Source organism: Pituophis catenifer, unplaced genomic scaffold, assembly GCF_029215685.1.
Source record: "Pituophis catenifer annectens isolate HBS135680 unplaced genomic scaffold, rPitCat1.0.hap2 SCAF_3, whole genome shotgun sequence".
NCBI classification, from domain to species: Eukaryota; Metazoa; Chordata; class Lepidosauria; order Squamata; family Colubridae; genus Pituophis; species Pituophis catenifer.
The window spans coordinates 133,513,661-133,535,123 of NW_027256883.1; the positions used below are offsets into that span (position 1 = coordinate 133,513,661).

At 41.2% G+C, this 21,463-nt stretch overlaps 1 protein-coding gene across 1 annotated transcript; it reads left to right on the forward strand.

Annotated features, from left to right (window-relative positions):
• The first annotated feature begins 294 nt into the window (after nucleotides 1–294).
• On the forward strand, nucleotides 295–17,467 carry GFI1 (growth factor independent 1 transcriptional repressor). The gene is made up of 6 exons (XM_070939383.1): nucleotides 295–409; nucleotides 873–1,064; nucleotides 6,995–7,389; nucleotides 8,200–8,337; nucleotides 13,494–13,659; nucleotides 17,289–17,467. The coding sequence occupies exons 1-6, from the start codon at nucleotides 295–297 to the stop codon at nucleotides 17,465–17,467; spliced, it is 1,185 nt and encodes a 394-aa protein (XP_070795484.1).
• Nucleotides 17,468–21,463: the final 3,996 nt, after the last annotated feature.

Sequence of the window (21,463 nt, forward strand, 5' to 3'; positions counted from 1 at the left end):
CCTGTGTGAATGCCACCTGGTGGATGGTAGGGCGGCTTCCCGGCCCGGCGCTCCTCCCCTCTGCCTTCCCTCCCCCGAGATCGGTGACCAATGGCTCCTTCCCCCTCCGCCTAGGTCCCTGGCAGCGCGACCGGGGCCGTTGGAGAGCTTTGCTGCTGGTGGCCGCGCAGAGGGACGAGCGCGGCGGCCGCTGCTGCGACGACTGTTCAGCCGAAGAGATCCGAAGGCGTGAAAAGAGCCAGCCGGGGGGGGAGGAGAGAGAGAGGGGGGGCGGCCAGCCTCAGGCCCCTCACCATGCCTCGGTCGTTCCTGGTGAAGAGCAAGAAGGCTCATAGCTACCACCAGCCCCGAACCCCCGACGGCGACTACGGCGGGACCTTGGAGAGCGTCTTGGCTCAGATCTGCGCAGGTAAGAGCCAAAAGCCCTCCGGGGACGATTCTTCCCTCCGGCCCGCCCTGCTTGGGAGGCGCAAGGCGATGGCCTCTGGGCACCTGCTTCCCGCAGGCTGAGATCCCGGAGAAGGTCCGGGTTTTGACAGGCGCGGCTGACGGAAGAGCCGCGAACCTGCATCTCTCCCCAACTCCACCCCACCCCCGGGTCCACTTGTCCTGGCTGATTGCGCTGACCCACAAACCGGTCACGTTTGAATCACCCGCGTCCTGCTAACCCCGATCTCTTTTAAGGATTAGTGTAGCAGACTCGTGGCGTTACAAGCGGTCGTGGGAACCCGAGTTGAAGTCCCTTCTTTGATTCAGCCCCCCCCTCTCCCCCAAAAAAAATCCCAAATCCCAAATTAGGGATCAACAGCATCCTCGGGGGAAAAAAAAACCCAACCCAACGGTCGTTTCTTCTTTTTCTCATTCCTGGACAGATAGTACGGTTTCGCACCTGGCTCTCCCCGAACGGAATCTCCCCCCAGATCGCCTCTCCCCGGATTCTCAGGTGCCCGATGGGGCGGACAGGAGCTCCGATTCGGCCCCCAGCTGCGAAAGCAGCAGCGTATGTGATCCGGCCGCCGAGATGGAGGATTTTTGGAGACCGCCCTCCCCCTCGGCTTCCCCAGGTAGGGATGAAAAGAGGCGGCGGAGGGGAGACCGGGCGCTTTGAACGAGGGCGCGTTCCCGGTGGATGAACCCCGAAGTAAGCCAGTGGCTTCCCGATCCGCGTAACCTGAGACGGTTGGGTTAATTCAGAAGACCGTGATTAAAGCTGGCCATCCTACGGTATTAACAAAGCCACGAGGAAGGCTCTTTTTTGAGAAAATAATAATTATAGATGGGGTTTTTTTTTAAATGGGGGGGGGAGGGAAGGGAGAAGGAGAGAGGAAGCTTTTCAGAGCTTATCCCGACTTTTCGCTGCGTCCTATGGCCAGGTAGTCTTTTTCTCCGTTGTTCTTGAATTGGTGGAAGTCAAGGACTCAAGTCTTGCGGTCGCCGTTAACCGGTTTAAGTTTGATCGCTTCAGCGTCGATTCATTTTGTCGTTTGAAATACGGAATGAGTGGTGCTTCTGTCATTGGGCCAGGACTCCTTAAAACTCTACTTTAAAGGGTGGTCTTGGCTTTCCTCCTAAGAGGAGCAAGTCGTTTTGAGTTCAGCGAGGCTTCCTGCCAGAGGAGCCTGGCTGGAGTTGGGGGTTGAAGCTCAGATGCCTCCTGGAGTCCGCGAGGAAGGGAACGAGGCTTTCCCTTATTGTTCCCCAAACGGTTCCCAAGAGCGTTGCTTTCTTCAAAGACACCTCAGCCTATTTGCTTAAGTTTTGATGTAACCCGCGAACCCATCTCCTCGAAGAAAAGGATGTGTGCGTGTGTGTGTGTGTGTGTGTGTAGGGAAAGAAGACGAGACACATTGGGGCGAAAAATGATCGAAGCACCTGCAATACAGTATTGCAGGCTGACTCTGCTCTCTGCCAGTAGTTCGATCCTGACCGGCTCAAGGTTGACTCAGCCTTCCATCCTCCCGAGGTTGGTAAAATGAGGAGCCAGATTGTTGGGGGCTGGGGGGGAACAGGCTGACTCTGTAAACCGCTTAGAGAGGGCTGTAAAGTACTAGGAAGCGATATATAGAATAGAAGAATAGAGTAGAGTAGAGTAGAGTAGAGTAGAGTAGAGTAGAGTAGAGTAGAGTAGAGTAGAGTAGAATAGAATAGAATAGAATAGAATAGAATAGAATAGAATAGAATAGAATAGAATAGAATTCTTTATTGGCCAAGTGTGATTGGACACACAAGGAATTTGTCTTGGTGCGAATTTAAGTCTCTCTCTCTCTATATAAGTCTAAGGGCTAGTGCTGTCCTGGAACCCACTGCGCCACATTAAATCGGACCGGACTCTCCTGGCGAAATTCCCCGGCGGGCTGGGGAGAGAAGCAGTGCCGCGGAAGAGGGGTGGATGAGTTAGACGACCGTCTGGCGTTCCCTACCAGGAAAGCGCTGAACAGCCCAACTTTCCTTTTTGGGGGAAAGTGACGGGAGCGGAGAAAGAAAAAGGCGCCTCTGATTGACAGGCGCCCTTCCTTTCGCCCCCCTCGACGGCCCAGAAGAAGCCTCGACGGCGACCGCGGCTCTTTTCTGGCGACCGTTCCAGAGAAGCGCCACCTCGGGTGGCTCCTTCGGCCTTTGATGTGGCGAGACTCGGGTGGAAGCCGCGCAGCTCGCCGCTTGGCGAGGCCGATCTCTTAGCAGCCGTTTTCCCTCTGGTTCCCCCCCTCCCCTCCTTTTCTTGGTTTTTAACTATAAAAACAGACTTCCTCTTTTTTCAAGAGCCGGTTGAGAAGTTTTATGGCTGGAATAAGAAAAGCGTAAAAAAAAAAAAAAAGAGCTCTCCGGCAGCTGAAAATGGGAAAGAAATATATATATATATATATATATTTTAAAAAGTCCATTCCAAACTCATGAAAACGGCTCTACCATAGGAGGAGAGAAAGCCTCGGTTAGTTTTATTAAGATATAATTTCCATTAATTATGAAGATGTAGCGTGGAGAGAAGTGCAAACGGCCTGCTACTTTCCCTCCCTCCAACCGAGGCGATCAAAAATTTGACCGAGCTGGATGATATAATTGATATTGTATATGGTGACAGCAGCTAGGTTACTGATTGGTCAATATTGGAAAAGGGATGTTTTGCCTACTATTGAAGAATGGACTTTGAAGGTGGCCAGTTTTGCAGAAATGGCGAAGATATCAGCATACTTAAAAGACCGGACTCAGGAGATTTATGCATGGGAGTGGAAGAAATGGATAGATTATGTGCAGAATAAATATCAAACTAGGAAGTACCAGATAGCTTTTAGTTGAATGTTGTGTAGAAATGTATAGTATACAGGGGGCAGAATAGATGGGCGGCAAAGTATGATATAATATGATTTGGATTTGGATTTCACCTTGGGGAAGTCATGGGAGGAGGGGAGGGCTAGGGAGGGTTAGGGAGAGAAAGTGGGGGGGAAATGGGAAAATTTGTACATGTAAAACTTTTTCAATAAAAAAAAAAAAATTGACCGAGCTGGATATTGTAAAAGTGTCAACTTTTGGCTTCAGGCCAATAAAATGAGAAACGGGGGCCGGTTCGCATATTATAGGGAAGAATTTATTCAAAGCCGTTCCAAGGTGTAGTTGCAGTTGTTTTGTGAGGCGGTTTGTCTAAGTTGTGTCAACTGGAAGTAAATATCATTGGGGCTAAAAAAAAAAAATGCCTGTTGAATTTTTCTTGACCAGTCTTCTTCACCCTTTGGTGACACAAAAAACATGTTTCACTAAAAAAAAAAAACAACACCATCCCAAACCTGTTTAGAAAACAAATACCAAAGTAAGCAGCTAGCAGGAATAGCAGAAAACATCCTGAAGGACTCAGTTGCTGGTTAGTGGGAGGAGCAGGTAGCATTCTGGCAATACCATGCCTTGAAATTGATTATGTGACTCATGGGAGTAATTTTGGGGAATGAGCAAACTCCCGCCCTCCTGCTATTTTACAGGAAGTCCACAGTTTGGGTTCAAAATTTCAAAGACGGTATAAAGTATAAGACAGCTACCAAAGATTCAGCCCTCCAGGAACAATGAATGAAATCATTGACTACAATTAAATCCTGAAATCCAAAACTGAAGCTGATTTATTCAGCTTCAGGTTTACGGTACTTAGGCATTTGTTAGGACTGTCTCTGGATTTTATAATATGTATTTTGTGAAAGATCTGCCACAAAACTGAACTGGGGGTTCAGTTAGTCACCAGCCTTTCACCAACTGAAATTATCAGAACAGGAACAGAATAATTTGGAAATATCTACTGAGCCTACAGAAGTTATTATTTCTTTGCCTGCAATACGAATGAAAGCCCATCATTGAAAAGTGGCATAATGGTCAGAAGACAATACAAATCTAAAGATAAATGACTTAAAAGACGATTAAATTCCCTTATCTCCCAGGCCTACAGTATTTTTTTATTCCTTTGCTGAAATACAGTGCATCCTTTAATTTCTTTATAAAGTTGTTTTATCTCCTCCCCACACTTGCAAAAGATCCTTTGTTGGTACATTATGTGAGGGAATAATCTTTAATTACATCTTCATTGGTTAGCTAGTACAAAAATGAGAATTATTTAAAATTCAAGAAGGGGATGCGAATATTTGCTGCATTTCTTTTCATTTGGACTGTCTGTTCCAGAGGTCCTTAACCTTGGGAGGGAATGTGTGTATGTGAGGTTAATGGCGATTAAAATAATTGTCAGGATTGATGTGAACAATCTCAAAGCATACAGCTCAAAAGATAAAGCTCTGGGCTCTACCCATCCATCCATCTACATCTTTATTTTCTGATAAAACCTTATTGTGGGAAATACAAATCATACTTGATATTGATCCTTTGGTTTTGCATCATTTTATTGAATGAAGAAAGAAAGGAAAGAAAAGCAGGAAGGAAGAAAGACGTGAGCAGATAGATTTGCCCTCTCAAGTCTTGATACTTGTTTTCATTTTTTTTGTTTCATTTTAATTGAAATTTAACTGAACCTATACTTTTTAAATTAAAATTCTCAAATTAAAAAAAAAAACATATATAATGTGAAGATTTTTAAAAGCCCCATCACAAAGCAGTTTAACTAATTCAGTTACTTAATAATTGCATTTAAAATGTCTAATTCAGTGTAAAGACACACCTTGCAGTTTCCAGGTGGAAATATAATAATGTATCCAATATTTCTAAAGCCAACACGGCCTGACCTGAAAAAGCTAAGCAGGGTCAAACCAGATTAATATTTGGATGGGAAGCCAGAGGAATTTTCAGGGAATTCTGTAGATTAAACCTATAAGTGAAAACAAAACAGAATTAAACCCACACAACTTAGAAATACTGGAGCAAAATAATGGCAGTTCACCTCTGTACTGTTGCTCAGAAAATTACACGGACATCCCTGTGATGTATCCACAAATGAGTTTGACTCATATATTGGAAGTGTCAATTTAGACAAAAAAAAAAAGGCAAACATCTGAATTTAGAAAATCAGCAGTGTGGTAGTCAAATATCCTTGGTTTGGGTTTGCAAGAGTTGATTGTTTTCAGAGGAACCATTGAAGCAATTGGCAGTCTGACCAAACAAGCATGTTGGAGAGAAATATCAGCAACCATCCTTGTTTTCTTTGTGCAGAAAAAAAAAACCCCAAATAAAAAAAGTTACAGCCTAGAATCTTTATGGCTCAAGTCTTTTTATTTTGCTGCAGACAGATTGTTTGTTTGTTTATTTATTACAAAGGCAACCTCAATTGTGGGTTGTTTGGATTTGCTTCTAAACGTTCTCACTTGAAGATTTTGTATTCATGTTTTCAATATTATTAATGTTGTCAGTTGTTTGTGGAGCATTGCTTTGGAAAGCCTATTCCACCTCCTCTTAGAAATTTCAAATCCCTAAAGTTTCTGATGATGCTGAAGACAATTGCAATTGGTTGCATTCTCAGGTTGTTTCTAGTCAAATCCCAAAATGGGAAGTGCTTTTGCTCTTATCTCTTCAAAACATCATATTTATATGGCTCATCTATCTAGAAGATGGGCTAAATGCATTGCTCAAGAAGGCTCACGCAGGCAATCATTTCTGATTGAGAGATCATTCTATCAAGAATGATAGAATGAATCTCAGTGGTTTTGCGCCAGGAAGGAAAGAGATGGAGAATTAATTTCCCTTTCATCTCAAGATTCTACAGAAAAAAAGCAGTACAGAGTTTATACTTTCGAAAGCAGCCTTTTTTTCTGACTTAGAGCAAAATACATATGGAAACTATAACATTATTGCAGAAACCACACTCAGGTCATGAAAAAAATTGAATTCATATGTAGATGAGTGGTTATTATGAAGCTCATTTAAATATGTGAGGAGAGATTGTTCAGAATTATTATTCATTGTCTACAGGAGTGTTTAATTTTTTCACTGCATGTTCTTTCTGATAGAATGTTTTGTGTTTATTTGGAACCCTAGATAAATGAGAGAGTAGTTGTCATGAAATTGCAATGTAACATTGGTAAAGCAAATTTCCCTTCCCTTCCCTTCCCTTCCCTTCCCTTCCCTTCCCTTCCCTTCCCTTCCCTTCCCTTCCCTTCCCTTCCCTTCCTTTCCTTTCCCTTCCCTTCTCTTCAGCTTCCTTCCCTTTCAGTTCCCTTCAGTTCCCTTCAGTTCCCTTCAGTTCCCTTCAGTTCCCTTCCCTTCCCTTCCCTTCCCTTCCCTTCCCTTCCCTTCCCTTCCCTTCCCTTCCCTACATATGAATTCCCTTCCCTTCCCTTCCCTTCCCTTCCCTTCCCTTCCCTACATATGAATTCCCTTCCCTTCCCTTCCCTTCCCTTCCTTTCCTTTCCCCTCCCCTCCCCTCCCTTCCCTTCCCTTCCCTTCCCTTCCCTTCCCTTCCCTTTGGCTTGGGACTGTATGAGCTTCTTAGTAAATGTCTCTACTCTATTTGTATCTTTCAGCTTCTGTACATGTACATTTACTTAGTAAATGTCTCTACTCTATTTGTATCTTACAGCTTCTGAGCGGTCCATCTGTCCATCCTTAGATGAACCTTCCCACTTCTCCCTGCCCCTGAAACCCTACACATGGAGCAGCCTGGGAAACACTGAACTGAGACATTTGGTACAGAACTGCAGGCCTTGCTCAACTCTGGAACGTGGTCTCTTCTGTGAGCGAGGATCTGAGCCTGCTCTGTATGCCTCGGAGCGTAACTCAGCCCTTGGACTCTATGGTGACTTTGGCTCTCCTGGACTCTTTGAGCGGCCAGCGGCAGCCCCTGGGATCTTTGTGGAGACCCCACCTGGACTGCAACCTGAGAAGAGTGCAAATAGCATCAAATTGGAATCAGAACTCCTCTGTCGCCCTCTGTTGCTCAGCAGTGGCTCCTACAAATGCGTCAAATGCAGCAAGGTAGGAATTAAATTCTATTTTGGAGGGGCCAGGCCAAGGATGGGCAAACCAAAAGGCAAGGGTGGTCAAAAGAGAGGTAGATCAATGATCTGAAGAAGTGATGGGAGGTGGGAGTCAGAGTGTCACATGACTTCCCCCGACCTTTTATTGATCACATGATTCAAAATGGTCTGATGTATCAGGCCACAAATTTATTCTATTATTTCTTTTTGCTCAATGATTGGTCAGATGCCTATGAGAAGCCCACAGCAGGGCATGAAATCCAAGTCACATTCTCCAATATCTATTAAAAAAAAAAACCAAAATCTAGTATTGTGATTCTGATTGTGGGTTAGTATATATAGCTATGATTATGAGTCACCATTAATATCTTTTTCCTTATCTGAGTGGATTCTTCATAAATATGTTCATCACATGCTATGTATCACAAAAGGTCTACTATCCTTTACATAAAGCAATCCAGTTTTCAGTTGATCTAATTAGTTGATTGACTTGTGTTATGGATCACAGGTAATATTTTTTTTAAAAAAACTTGTCACCTGGATGCATAGAATAGCTTAAATTGGGAATCCTTGTATGAAACCAGCCTTAACAAACCACTAGAATACAATTCCTGGGAAAACAGCATTTATTGTCAACAGCAAACCACTTCTTAAGAATCCTTTCTAAACTCATGTTGTCCTTTGGTTATTGCTCGGTGGTGTCACCAAGGGAAATCCTTGGTCACACAACTTCAAGGGCCTAGAGTCAGAATCTGCTGTGAGCTTTAGCCTTGAATACTGATGGGTTCCTTCATTCTTTCTTTCTCAGGACTTCTCTACTCCGCATGGCCTAGAAGTGCATGTTCGTCGTTCACACAGTGGCACCAGGCCCTTCGCTTGCGAAATGTGTGGCAAGACATTTGGACACGCCGTTAGTTTGGAGCAGCATAAAGCTGTGCACTCCCAGGTGAGTGTGCAGGAGGAGATGACTTTGGGGGGGGGCGATGATGGAGTCTCCAGGAGGCATGAGGATGGTCAGATGGGCATTCATTCTGAATGATTCCTCCAGTTGAGCTCCAGTTGTAGCTCATCTGGAAAAAGATCTATTAAAGAGTCAAGTAAGAGATCTTTCCTACATGTTTTTTTTTTTTTTTTAAATTTGATTTATATGCCGCCCTTCTCCGGAGACTCAGAGCGGCTTACAATGCGCTTACAATGCGTTTGTAGGAGGCTGCTAAAAGATACACTCCATCCACGGCAGATTTCCACATAAAGACCAGAAGTTTGTACAACTGTTATATATGGCATAAGTTGTGACATCAGTCCAATCTCTAGATAAATTGAATACCTTTTCCTACTATTAGCAATGGAGACATTCTCGGATGGCCAAGTGCTCGAGATGATAAGATTGATCCTCTCAAGACTTCTGAAAGTTACCAGGTTGGAAATTGCTGCTGTCTGTGATTGAGCAATGTCTATAGCAAAAATGTAGTAATAGTCACTGCTTGAAAAGCCACCTGGTTCTCAGTGTGCTCCTCATAGAGAACTCTTATGCCGAACCCTTTGTTTTTCCATGCAAATATTATGACCCGAAGAGCTGAACCCTTCAGCATTTCAGCCAGTGTATGGACTTATCCTCATTCAGAACTCATCCATTCTTTCCAGGTTCTGTAATAACAAGAATCCGGGAAAAGTTTTAGATGCAGGCATTGCTGGGGGGGAAGCAAAAGAGAGACAATGAGGGGAAATCAGTGTGTCTGTCCCCATCAATAGCATGGCATTTTTCTCACACACCTGGCTTCTAAAGCTCATTTTTAGAGCCATTCACATTTTCCTCTCAGCTAAGTAATTTATAATCCATTGCACTGATCCAGGACTATAGGCTCTGCTCCTGAGGCCAAGGTGAAGCAGCAAATCCCAGAAGAAAAGAGTATGAAATTTAGGGAAGAAGAAGGTGAAGTTGACCAAGCTTGTGCATCTGTGGTGGGAACTGCAGGCTGGTTCTTTGCTGTTTCCAGGGCAGCCCTGCAGGCCAGATCTAAGCACTCTGCTGGCCGTATCCTGCCCACGGGCCTTGAGTTTCACACCCCTGCTCTACCAGACACAGTAGAATTTACTAGAGCAGAGGCCAGGGCCTCGTAGTGGAAAAGAGAAGTCCTGCTGTAGACTGATAGTTCTTAGATGGGATGGGAGGTTTCCTTCCATTTTCCCAAAACCCAACCCAATTTACTATACTTTCCAACACTTGGACAGGCTTCAGTCTGCATCAGCAATGGGCGAGCTAAGAAATGGTGGCCCTTTGTGAGAACTTGTTCTCTGCAAAAGTTAAGTGAGGTATGGGGAGGGAAGTAGTGTGGATGAGTTCTGTATCTAGGTACACACTAGTGGTGAAATCCAAATGTTTTTTACTACAGTTCTGTGGGCGTGGCTTGGTGGGCCTGGCAGGGGAAGGATACTGCAAAATCTCCATTTCCACCCCACTCCAGGGGAAGGATACTGCAAAATCCCCATTCCCTCCCCACTCTGGGGCCAGCCAGAGGTGGCATTTGCCAGTTCTCTGAACTACTCAAAATTTCCACTACTGGTTCTCCAAATTGCTCAAAATTTCTGCTACCGGTTCTCTAGAATCGTCAGAACCTGCTCCGTTTCACCCCTCGTACACACACTGTTGCCTGTATATAGAAAGAAGATGTGAAAAGCTTTTAGATGGACTAATATGATAGTTTGGGCTGCCACATGGAGCTTGTTTGAGTGCAACAACTACCAATCATCAGACCCCATTGAGATATTTCTATTATATGAAAACTGGAGTTGTTAGGAAAAGAATTTTAGGCTCAGGATGGTGATTAAAAATAAATGATCAATTAACCAAAATTCAAATTTGGTTGCAATTATTTCTTTAATACATTAACTAGGATTCTTTTTTTAAGGAAGCACAACATACAGCTTTTTATAGGATAGCTGCTTCAATAATTAAGGGAAAACAGCTATATGTGATGCAGGCCAGTAAGGGGAGAAGATCAAAGGAATTATAGAGGTAGTCCTTGATTTATGACCACAACTGAGCCCAACGTTTCTGTTGCTAAGTGAGATATCTGTTAAGTGAATTTTGCCCCATTTTACGACCTTTCTTGCCACAGTTGTTAAATGAATCAGTGCAGTTGTTAAGTTAGTGACATGGTTGTTAAATGAATCTGGCTTCCCCATTGACTTTGCTTGCCAGAAGGTCACAAAAGGTGATCACATGACCCCAGATACTGCAACCATCATAAATATGAATCAGTTGTCAAGCATTTGAATTTTGACCACGTGACCATGGGGATGCTGCAATGGTCATAAGTATGAAAAACGGCCATAAGTCACTTTTTTCAGTACCTTTGTGACTTAGTTCAAAGTCACAAAACAAACTGTTGTAAGTTGAGGACTACCTTAGTGGCATTTGAGCCCCAGGGTACCTTCTTAAAATATCACAGAACCTGAAACTGAAAAGTGAAGTTTCATGGCGAAGGGGAATGGGAGAAATTTCCAACTAATTGTGGAAAATGGTATTCCTTGTTTCTTCCTTGATTTTATCACTACTGCTTCCCATCATTTTCATAAGAACCTTTGAGAGATCCAGTTCTTCTTTATAAGGGTATATAGGAAAGTATGAAGAGAAGAAAATCCATTTCAAGGAAAACTGCATTTTTATTTAGTTTATTTAATACAGATAATACATTGCCATAGATGATTTTCAACTGCATTACAAGGCTGGTCAGTCAGGGCTTTTTCTCATACAGTTTCATTTTTTATACTCTGCATTTACACTGCCTGAGCAGCATATTTAATATAAACTTGATTTTTCCTACATTCTGGATTCTGTTCAGATATTTGCATAAGGTCTAAGACACATGAGGGAGGCTTAAAAGTGCTTCTCATGACCAGCGTAATAATAGACCTTCCAGTTTAATTTCCTAAGTCCTTGTGGTTCAGCTTCTTCAGATTTGCTCCAAGGTGATAAACAGTTTTCCACAATCTGTTGCCTTCTGTTTTGGATCTACTATTTTCACGATACTAACTGGAAATTGAGAGTTGTAGCCAGTGGTGGGATTCAGCCAGTTCGCACCACTTCGGGAGAACCGGTTGTTAACTTTCTGAGCAGTTTGGCAAATTGGTTGTTGGAAGAAATCATTAGGGCAGAGAACCGGTTGTTAAATTACTTGAATCCCACTACTGGTTGTAGTCCATGAGAATGGCTGGAACCTGCTTGTGACCTAGATGACTGCTCTTGGAGTGGAAGTTCTAGATTAGATTGATTTCCGTTATGGACTGGTAGACCTAGGCCTAATTATTGTAACTAAATCTTGCTTTCTCAATAAACATCCAATTTAGACATGAAGATAGGCTGTGGGTGGAAGGTATGGCTTAAAGCAATCTGAATTGAGTTTTCATGCCTGTTACTACCCATTTGCTTCAATGGGAGCTTGTAGGCCTTTTCAAATTACAGATTTGGGTAACTTGACCTAGATGAGGACATTATAGGTAGGGTGTACCAGGGGTGAAATCCTCCCAGTTCAGACCGGATCGGGCGATCCAGTAGCAATTGTGGCAGGTGGTTCGGGGAACCGTAGTGATGGCGGTGCAAGGCTCCCTCCCCGCCGCCCGGGTGTCATTACTTCCTGGTTTTAACCAGGAAGTAATGTGTTTTTTACCCTCTGTGCATGTTCAGAAGGTTTTGAGCATGCACAGAGGGTCTGCGCGCGCATGTGACGTGCGGCACATGCACTTCCGAACCGGTAAGGAAGGTAAGTAGATTTCACCCCTGGGGTGGTACTGTTCATTTGTGAAAGAAAGTCTTGCACTGAAGCCAATCCTGTGATTAATATCAGATTTTGTAAAAGGGATGTACAGCATAAGTCATACTGGAAAGTAATATATTTTCCCTACACCTTTCACAAGTGTTTTGTTTGTTTTAACATCTGGTTACAGCAGTATCACCTTCCTTCTTGGCTTTCCACGCAAGCTACGCTTGTGGGAAATTTTCTTTGTAGCTCTTAATGCACAAGAGATATTTAGTTTTTATGTCTGGGTAGCTTGTCCTGAAATTTCTTTGGGATGAAAGTATGATCTATGAATTTCTAGAATTAATAAGCAACCAGTCAAACAATCAATTGGTAATTCTGTTCTATTTGGAGAATTTTACATATAAAAAGAGTCTGAGCCTCAAAACACCTCCATTTGTCGGGTGAGTCAGTTATCCCCACCAAAACAGCAAACCCATCAGATTGTTCCTTCGTGCTGTTCACACGAAGGCAGTTTCCTTGGGCTGCAAGTCAAACTTTCCAAATGGCAACCCAGAGAAGTGAGACATCTGTGCAAATGCACATTTCTTCCAAAGCAGAAGCATTTTAAATTTTTAAAAATCAAGTTTCTGCCATTTATTGGATTTCTTTTTCTTTTTCCCAATGCAACCTCAGCTAAATTTCAGGCAGTGAGGTGTAGGCCGAAGCAGGGTTTCTCCTGGACACAGTGGATCTTTCTGTGAAGTAAAAATGTCTTATGGCAATTAATTTTATAAAAAGGCTAATTGATTCTTCCTGTTTATGTAGTTTATTTTAGAGGTTTGTTGGAATTCATTACTTTCTGTAGGGAAACTTTCTTGGTGGGAGAGTTTCCTGAATATTCTGAAATACGTCCAGACTCAGATTGTGTTCCATTAGTTGGTAGCTAGGCTGATTCTGGAAATTAAAGTCCATATATCTTAAAGTTGCCAAGTTTGAAGAACACTGTACTAGCTCAGCTTAGTTTAATTTATTTTTCCAAAGTTTAATTATTTGTAGATAATTTATAAATATATTTATACCTGGATCAGAGATAGTGAGATAATTAATTATCATCTAGTTTAATTCTTTTTTTCCCAAAAGTATTCCAGATCATTAATAATATTTCTTAATTCTTTCTTCCACTAAGATTTTTCTTCCCTAGTTCTTTAAAACTGTACACTGTAGGAATTTGTTTTACAAAATAGATTTTTAAATCCACTTTTGTTATGTTGTGAGTCAATTAATGAGGATAAGACAGTTAATATTTTAGCTGTATTGCTGTGCCTTGTATAGTTCACTAAAGTCTGTTTTCGTTTGGCAGGAACGCAGCTTTGACTGTAAGATCTGTGGGAAGAGCTTCAAGAGATCTTCTACTTTGTCCACACACCTTCTCATCCACTCTGATACCCGGCCTTATCCATGTCAATACTGTGGAAAGAGGTTCCACCAGAAATCTGACATGAAGAAACACACTTTCATCCATACAGGTGAAGTCTGCATTTTCATCCAGCTTCATAGATTTTCTTAGTGGTGGGATACAGTAAATGTATGGTCATTCATGTACCCCACTAGTTCCTTTTAGGTTTTTTTCTCTCTCTCTTCATAATCATCATCTCTTATCCTCTTCCTCTTTCTTTCTTTCTCTCTCTCTCCATCTACCATCTATCATTAATTTATCTCATCCCTCTTTCCCTCCCTCCATCCATTGTACCAATTTTCTTAGTAAATCAGGATGGAGAAAATTTTAGAACCAGTATATCTGCTAGTATTAATTCATTTCAGAAAGATGAATAGGGTTGTTGTTGATTGAAATAGAAGAAATCTTATACTAGAGGTTGATAAGACTTAGCCATGTACATGAAAATATGTAAGATAGGTATAATTTGTTTCTATAATTAATCAGTCAGAACAAAGCAATTTTGTGTGTGTTGTTTTTAGGCACTATGTTAATCATCATAACTTTTCTATTGTTCTTAGCACTAATCAAGATATGGGAGAAGTTAATGGAATATAAAATATCTGCTAATTGACCTTCTCTTCACCCTAATTTTAGGAAGTTATGGTTTTCAGTAGCTAGAGAGAAGAGCTAAATTTTAAAATGCAAGAGGAATATACTGTATCACTGCATCTCCTATATTTATATTCATTGAAAAGTAATAGATTTCTGCACGCCAAAATTCTTGCAAAAGCGTAGGCTCCATAATTAAGGAAATAATTCCTGATCAGATATAAAATTCATCAGATGACCTTGGAGAAGTCATCACTTCAACTTTGTCTATCTAGCCAAATGTTCATGTCTCAGACAATCACCCTTTGTCCTGCTGTGAAAAAAGTGAGGCATCTACCTTCTGCTCTGGATACCACTATCCATTGTACTATAATAGCAGGAGATAAGGGCTACCAAAAAAAAGCAAAGGAAGCCATTTCAGTAATGTAAAAATAAGGTATGCTATAGACCAGGGGTGTCAAATTTGCACCGTCACATTGTCATCACGTAAAGTATCGTGACTTTTTCCCCCTTTGCTAAAATGGGGGTGGGCGTGCCAGTGCGTGACGCATCCGACCAATAAATGGAATATATTGAAGCCACAGTATATCCATAGGAGCCCTTATTATAAAACTGGGACATTTTTTCCTGTCTCAGCATGAAGATTTATTTTCATGCATTTTTCAAGTATGAAGAACATTTGCATTTCTTCTTTTTATGATGAGCTACTCCACATAAATGCATCCTTATATGATAATCGCAACAATTATATACTACCATTTGATATTGCTTTTCATGGCTCCAGTAATCATGAATATCATCATATCATTCTCTAGACTGGGCCATACACACATTCAGTATTATAAGTTTGTCTCATCATAAAGGCTAATTCATAATTAAATTCTAAAATCAAATAATCAAACAAACAAACAAATGTGTCATTTCTTCCATACTCTTAGTCCGGGGGAAAAGGGGACACATCCTATTTCTATGAAAAGGGAATAAAAATTATTGATATCATTTTCCTAGAGTGAAAAATATTACTTTCAGAAAATGCTAAGAATGATGATTAGAAGAATTAGTTAGATTTATCTTCCTTAAAAATGTTTCTTGTATGTAAGCTGCTAATAATACCAGTCTCTTTGAGACTTTGTAAAATGGGAGATTTTCCTGCTCCAGATACCAGGCAAACCATTGTCTGCTTAGATGGGTTTTGTTACATTGTGCTATCTGGTATTAAAAGAACTAGATCCAAATTTAGCAGCATAGGCAGCATCTATATGAAATGAAATGACTTTATTTTAATAATTGATTAACCCCAGATTAAAGAAAATCACATATAAATAAATAAAATAAAGTAGTAATAATAATAATAATAATAATAATAATAATAATAATAATAATAGGCATCACAGATATAAATCTCTTAAGAAATGATCATGGATTTTAGCAAGAAACCACATCTGTTTAATAACTAAAAACTTTTAAAATCCAATCATCCTGTGTTTATTGACAACAGCTTTGCGTGACTGTTTGGGGCATACTTATATATCAGTGGTGTCAATTTGAAAAAAGGTGATGCTGATATGTGGCTTGTGAGGGTAATAATACCTTGGCTGCCCCTCTAACAGGTTCTAAAACACGTAGCAGTAGTCAATAGCCACAAGAGTAACCTCTTCTACTAGGTGAAATATGAGCAGGTTGTAACTTTCAGTGTGTGTGTGTGTGTGTGTGTGTGTGTGTGTGTGTGTGTGTGTGTGTAAAAATTTCTTGGTAAGGTTTTTCAGAAGTGGTTTGCCATTACCTTCCTCCTAGGACTGAGAAAGTGTGGCTAGCCCAAGGCTATCCAGATGACTGTGTCTAAGAAGGAACTAGAACTCACAACCTCCCAGTTTCTAGCCTAATGCCGTAACCACTACATCAGATTGGCTCTTTTCTGTCTCATTGTTTGTTCTGAAGTTATTTATTTAGTTTTTTCCCCAATGAAATAACTTTAAAACTGTGTGTGATGATGGACAAAGCGGCATAAGCTCAAAAAACATTTTCTCTTTTGATAAACACAGAAACTAAGGCAATGAATAATGGAGACAGATGAAAAATAAAAAAGATATTGAGATTTAAATGAATGTTTTTCACAAGCATTTCCTTCTGGCTAATTTAATCAGCACTTATAGCTTCTATAACTACAACCTGATCTTTTTTATATTTGGGAGTCCTTGCCATGGGTCTCTGCAGATAATCTTGATAATGAAAAAAATGACACACAATTATGTCACAACAGAGCCTCCACATTTTTGTTCTCATGCACTGAGGTTGGACACAAGTTTGGAAGTCATGGGGTTTGCATTGTGATGTCACAACACATATTTTGCTCCTTGCACACTCTGGCTTGTCCCTGTGGATGCCTAGAGTATCTATAGTCGTTAAAGACACTTTCAGGAAAAGATTACCAAATAGGTTGTCAGTATTATTTGAGGGCAGGCCTTAGCCACATAGCACCTGCTTCTCCCTAAAATGGCATCCATTATAAAAAAACCCACATTGATTTGGACTGAAATTGCATGAAATCACCAAAATCATGAGATTTTTGAGCAAGCTTGCATAAAATCTCATGAAGACATACATTTTTTAAGAAGGGATGAAAGTCTTGATGAACAACTGCTGAAGAATTCTATTCTTCTTGTCTATGACACTTCAGCCATAATTATTGGAAAGGTCAGTGTTGGAGTTATCAGATCTGGACTTCAAACATCCAGATGTTCATGAAATGGCAGCAAAAAGTTAAAGTTCGGTGGAGAGAGGTTTTTCCACAGACTGGAGGGGGTGTGATTGTGCATACTGCCTGCATCCCACAGATGGGGCTTTGCTTGTTTGCACGGCCCAGTTTCTGGCATGCCGCGGCCCGGTGCCAGTTCACGGACCGTGGGTTGGGGATTCCTGATTTAATTGATTCCACTAACAATATCTTCCTTTCTAGAAGAATTTTATCCTTCGTATTTCTAGCCAGAATATCTAAGACTAAATACACAGAACATAAGACTGTAAAATATCTGTATCTACTTTTTAAGTTAGTTTGATAGGGCTGCTGTATTATTTTTAACTTTGCGTCCATCTTCTCATTCTTTTCAGGTGAGAAACCCCACAAGTGCCAGGTGTGTGGCAAAGCTTTCAGCCAGAGCTCAAACCTGATCACTCATAGTCGGAAACACACTGGCTTCAAGCCCTTCGGCTGTGATCTGTGTGGCAAAGGCTTTCAGAGGAAGGTGGATTTGCGGAGACACCGAGAGACACAGCATGGCCTGAAATGAGAACCTGGTGGACTCTGGAATAACAACACAAACACTATGTCAGCGAACTTCCCTTTTCTCCTTGTGGGCTGCCCGTGTCCTGCCTCTGTCTCTCTGGTCTGATCCTTGAGTTCACTTCCTGCCCTATTCTCACTAAATAGGAAGTTGGGAGGAACTTGGTGAGAGTTTTACAGAAATTAACTCAAAAGGCCTTGGAATGAACATGAAATGCCAAGCCTAAAGAGGTGGGGAGAAGCACCTTTTCAGAATTAAATCCTGGACGAATAACATATGTATAGTATCTGTTCCCCTTTCACTCACACCTTGTGGTACAAAAGGCCCTATTTGGATAAGCTACTAGCATCTGTGAACTAGAAAATTATTTTTCCCAAGGAATCACACAGTCTACGTTGGTTTCCTGGAAGTTATGTAATTTTCTGGGTTGCCCAAACTTTACATGGTATATAATCCCACAAAGGGGTACGATAAAGGAGAGTGTGATTTTTGTTTTGTACCATTTAAGAGTTAAAACTTCACGTTTTCATTAAATTATTATTATTATTTTGCCTGGGAATTTTAAATTGACAGTGGAGGGAGCAATTGTATTTCCCACTCGGTCAGGCAGAAAGTACCTCAAGGGATGGTAAAACCCATAATTGAAAAGAAGGTCCTGTCCAGTGCTACAGTGATGGGAGAAGATGTGAAGCCTTGTGCCATCAATGTTGTAGCCATTGAGTCAGTTCCATCTTTCTGTCCCAGCCACATAAATATTCAAATATGTGTTTTTTAAAAAAGAGAGAAGAACTCCGTGAATTTCTCTTTTATAGTTCATTATTAAAGTAATACAACGAGCCTATTAAAGTGGGTAAAGGAAGTCAAAAACGTCAGTGGGAGTCAGAGGAAAAAGTTTATGTTTTTCTATGTAGTTCACCAACCAACCACAAGCAAAGTGTTAATATCGTTGTACTGTCCGCCTCCTCAAAATTACAGTGGAAGATCCTACTAAGCCATTTCTGTGGGTTGATCCTGACCATTTTGTTAGACTATTGAACACTAGTGGGGGCCTGAGGCAACGTTTTTTTCCCTAGAGGAAGAGCGATTCCCCACTTCAGCCTCAGTTTTATGGTGTCTGCAAGGGGGAAATTAATATTGGGTGCCTCATGAGGCAATTATGTAATTTGTGACATTTATGTGATGATGTCATGAAGTGTGCGATTTACACCATGGGTCTTTACTAGAAAATGCATTTTCTTTTCCTTGCAATCACTGCTGGTGTAGGACCCTGGGATTAGGAACCAGTAATTTCTTATTTTCTGCTGCAGTTTTCTGGTATTTCCAATTTGCACCTGTAAGAAGATCTCTTGAAACAACAAGTTGTTGTTGTTGTTGTTTTTTGCAGTATCCATTGTAAGTGAGTCTCCTTTTTGGTTCTTTAATAGGATTGCCCTAAAATCAAAGTTGAAAGACCCATGATGACACCCTTTACAGATTAAGATACTGAATGCCTTAAATTATGGGGAAAGAAATATGCACTCAAAGCAGGCAAGATCATACATCTTTTGGTCCTCAACTAGGCACCAATGTAAAATAGGGGTGCTAGCCTGCAGTACTACCCTAATGCTCTGTTCCACAATCTTATCTTGGATCAGTTTTATTTACTGCGGTATCCCTATGCCATGCATTGATTCTTCAGTAATGACTATCAAGGTGGGAATTTGAGGGAACATGATGTCTCAGTGGTGTCCTTCAAAAGTTTGAATCTACCCAGTGAAGACTGAGAGTCATTCTCTGTACACATGTTGCATACGCTCTGTACACATATGTGTGTGAAAATAGTCTGTGTTTTTCAGGCATTGGAAAGAACACCGTTTATGAGGAATTGCAAAGAAGGAACTTAAACATAAAGCAAGCAGGGTCTTAATGCTAGGTATTTTAGAGGGAAATACCTCTAATAAAATTTCTACAAGGGAAAGGAACAGGTAGGGAGAGTGACAAATTTCCCTTCCTAAAATGGCACTGGAACTTTGCAGTTAAGGATCACAGAGGCAAGAAACAGCCTCCATCTCAGCTCTGCATAGCTAGATAATTCATAGCTGACCATCCTTAATCACAATGACACCAGAAGAACAAGACGTATCTTTCGACAGCATGGTGCGAGTTCTGCCTTTCTACAGTCATGCTGTGACATCACACAGAAGAAACAACTTCTTTGTGTCACAACTTCAAAATGCATGTACACAATTCCTCATTTGCCCCCAATCTTCCTTACCTGTGTATGGGACAGTTTGTTTTGAAGTAGTTCCAGGTCAAAAAAAGAGTTGCCTTAACTAATCCTGGCCATACCTCACTATGAGAAGGGAAGAAAGGGCGGAGGGGATTGTTTTACTTTATAGATAGGAATGTAATGTTTTTTTTTGTGTAGATTCTACAATGTGTCTTATGTTCATTAATTCATATTTATTCAAGTAAAACTTAAATTAATAAAGTTCTGAGGATTCTCAGGAGTTGTATTTATTTCAACACATAGAGTTAACTAAATGTTCTGCATCTTAAATGGACTTCATTGGAGTCACATCCAAGAATATAGGAAGAACAATGTATTAGTTTTACTACGGTATGTAAATTTCTAATGGGTTTTGTTTGGTAAGGCAATGTAATAACTGCACATAGAATATATTGCTTTAGACCTAGAATCAACGTGTGCTCTATAGCAGGGGTCTCCAACCTTGGCAACTTTAAGCCTGGCGGACTTCAACTCCCAGAATTCCCCAGCCAGCTTTGCGCTGAAGTCCGCCAGGCTTAAAATTGCCAAGGTTGGAGACCCCTGCTCTATAGTTTGCAAGTGAGAGTATAAGATTCTGAACCAAATTTGGAGATGTCCGTTGAGATTCTCAGTCATCCAGGTCATGGTTGTCCCAAAGAGCCTTGGTAGTACAGTGGTCTAAGGCACCCTGTTATTAAGCTGGTTATTAAGAGCAGCTGCCTGCAATTACTGCAGGTTCGAATCTCGCCAAGGCTCAAGGTTGACTCAGCCTTCCATCCTTTCTAAGGTAGGTAAATTGAGGACCCAGTTTGTGGGGGCAATAAGCTGACTTTGTATAAATATACAAAAGGATGAAGGCTATTGCTTAGCACATTGTAAGCCGCCCTGAGTCTCCGGAGAAGGGCGGCATATAAACCAAATTAAAAATTAAAAAAAAAATTAAATGTGCTTTTTTCAGGAGGCAACTGGACTTTCTTGTTTTTTCTTTTGAAGACATTTTGCTTTTCATCCAAGAAGCTTCTTCAGCTCTGACATGAAGCGAAACGTCTTCAAAATTAAAAACAAGAACATTTTTGGGACAAATTTGGAGATATTCACATAATGTTTGTGAGAGTCCACTACAAATATTGTAAGAAAATGAGCCTCAATTCATGTTCAAGTACTTGAAATGCTCTGTGTTGTATATATTCAGGAGATTTCACACATAATCTGTAATCCTTGCCCATAGGGGAAGGAAAATAAACTACAGAATTCAGTAGAACTTACATTTGGGTAGGTCACTGAGTTCCCCAATAAAAACGGAATATTTATTTTATTTATTTATTTATTTATTATTCGAATTTCTATACCGCCCTTCTCCTTTCGGACTCAGGGCGGTGAACAGCCAAAATAAAAACATTTATACATAAGGTACGATTAAAAATAGATTTAAAATAATTAAATTTGGCCCATAGTTTAAAATTTATCAATTTAAAATCCATATCAAAATTTAAAATCAACCATAAAATCATAAAATCAAGAGAGACCGGCTAACTGAAAGAGATGAGTTTTTAGGGCCCGACGAAAAGTCCGGAGGTCGGAAATCACTCGTATCTCTGGGGGTAGATTGTTCCAAAGGGTAGGTGCCACCACAGAGAAGACTCTCCTCCTGGGGGTCGCCAGCCGGCATTGTCTAGCCGACGGCACCCTGAGGAGGCCCTCTCTGTGGGAGCGAACTGGCCGGTGGGAGGCTATTGGTGGCAGAAGGCGGTCCC

Bases quoted from the DNA above. Each gene is read 5' to 3' on its own strand.
- GFI1 (XM_070939383.1), top strand. From the start codon at position 295: ATGCCTCGGTCGTTCCTGGTGAAGAGCAAGAAGGCTCATAGCTACCAC. The intron at 410-872 runs GTAAGAGCCAAA...ATTCCTGGACAG, and splicing joins CTTGGCTCAGATCTGCGCAG to ATAGTACGGTTTCGCACCTG. The intron at 8,338-13,493 runs GTGAGTGTGCAG...TTCGTTTGGCAG, and splicing joins ATAAAGCTGTGCACTCCCAG to GAACGCAGCTTTGACTGTAA.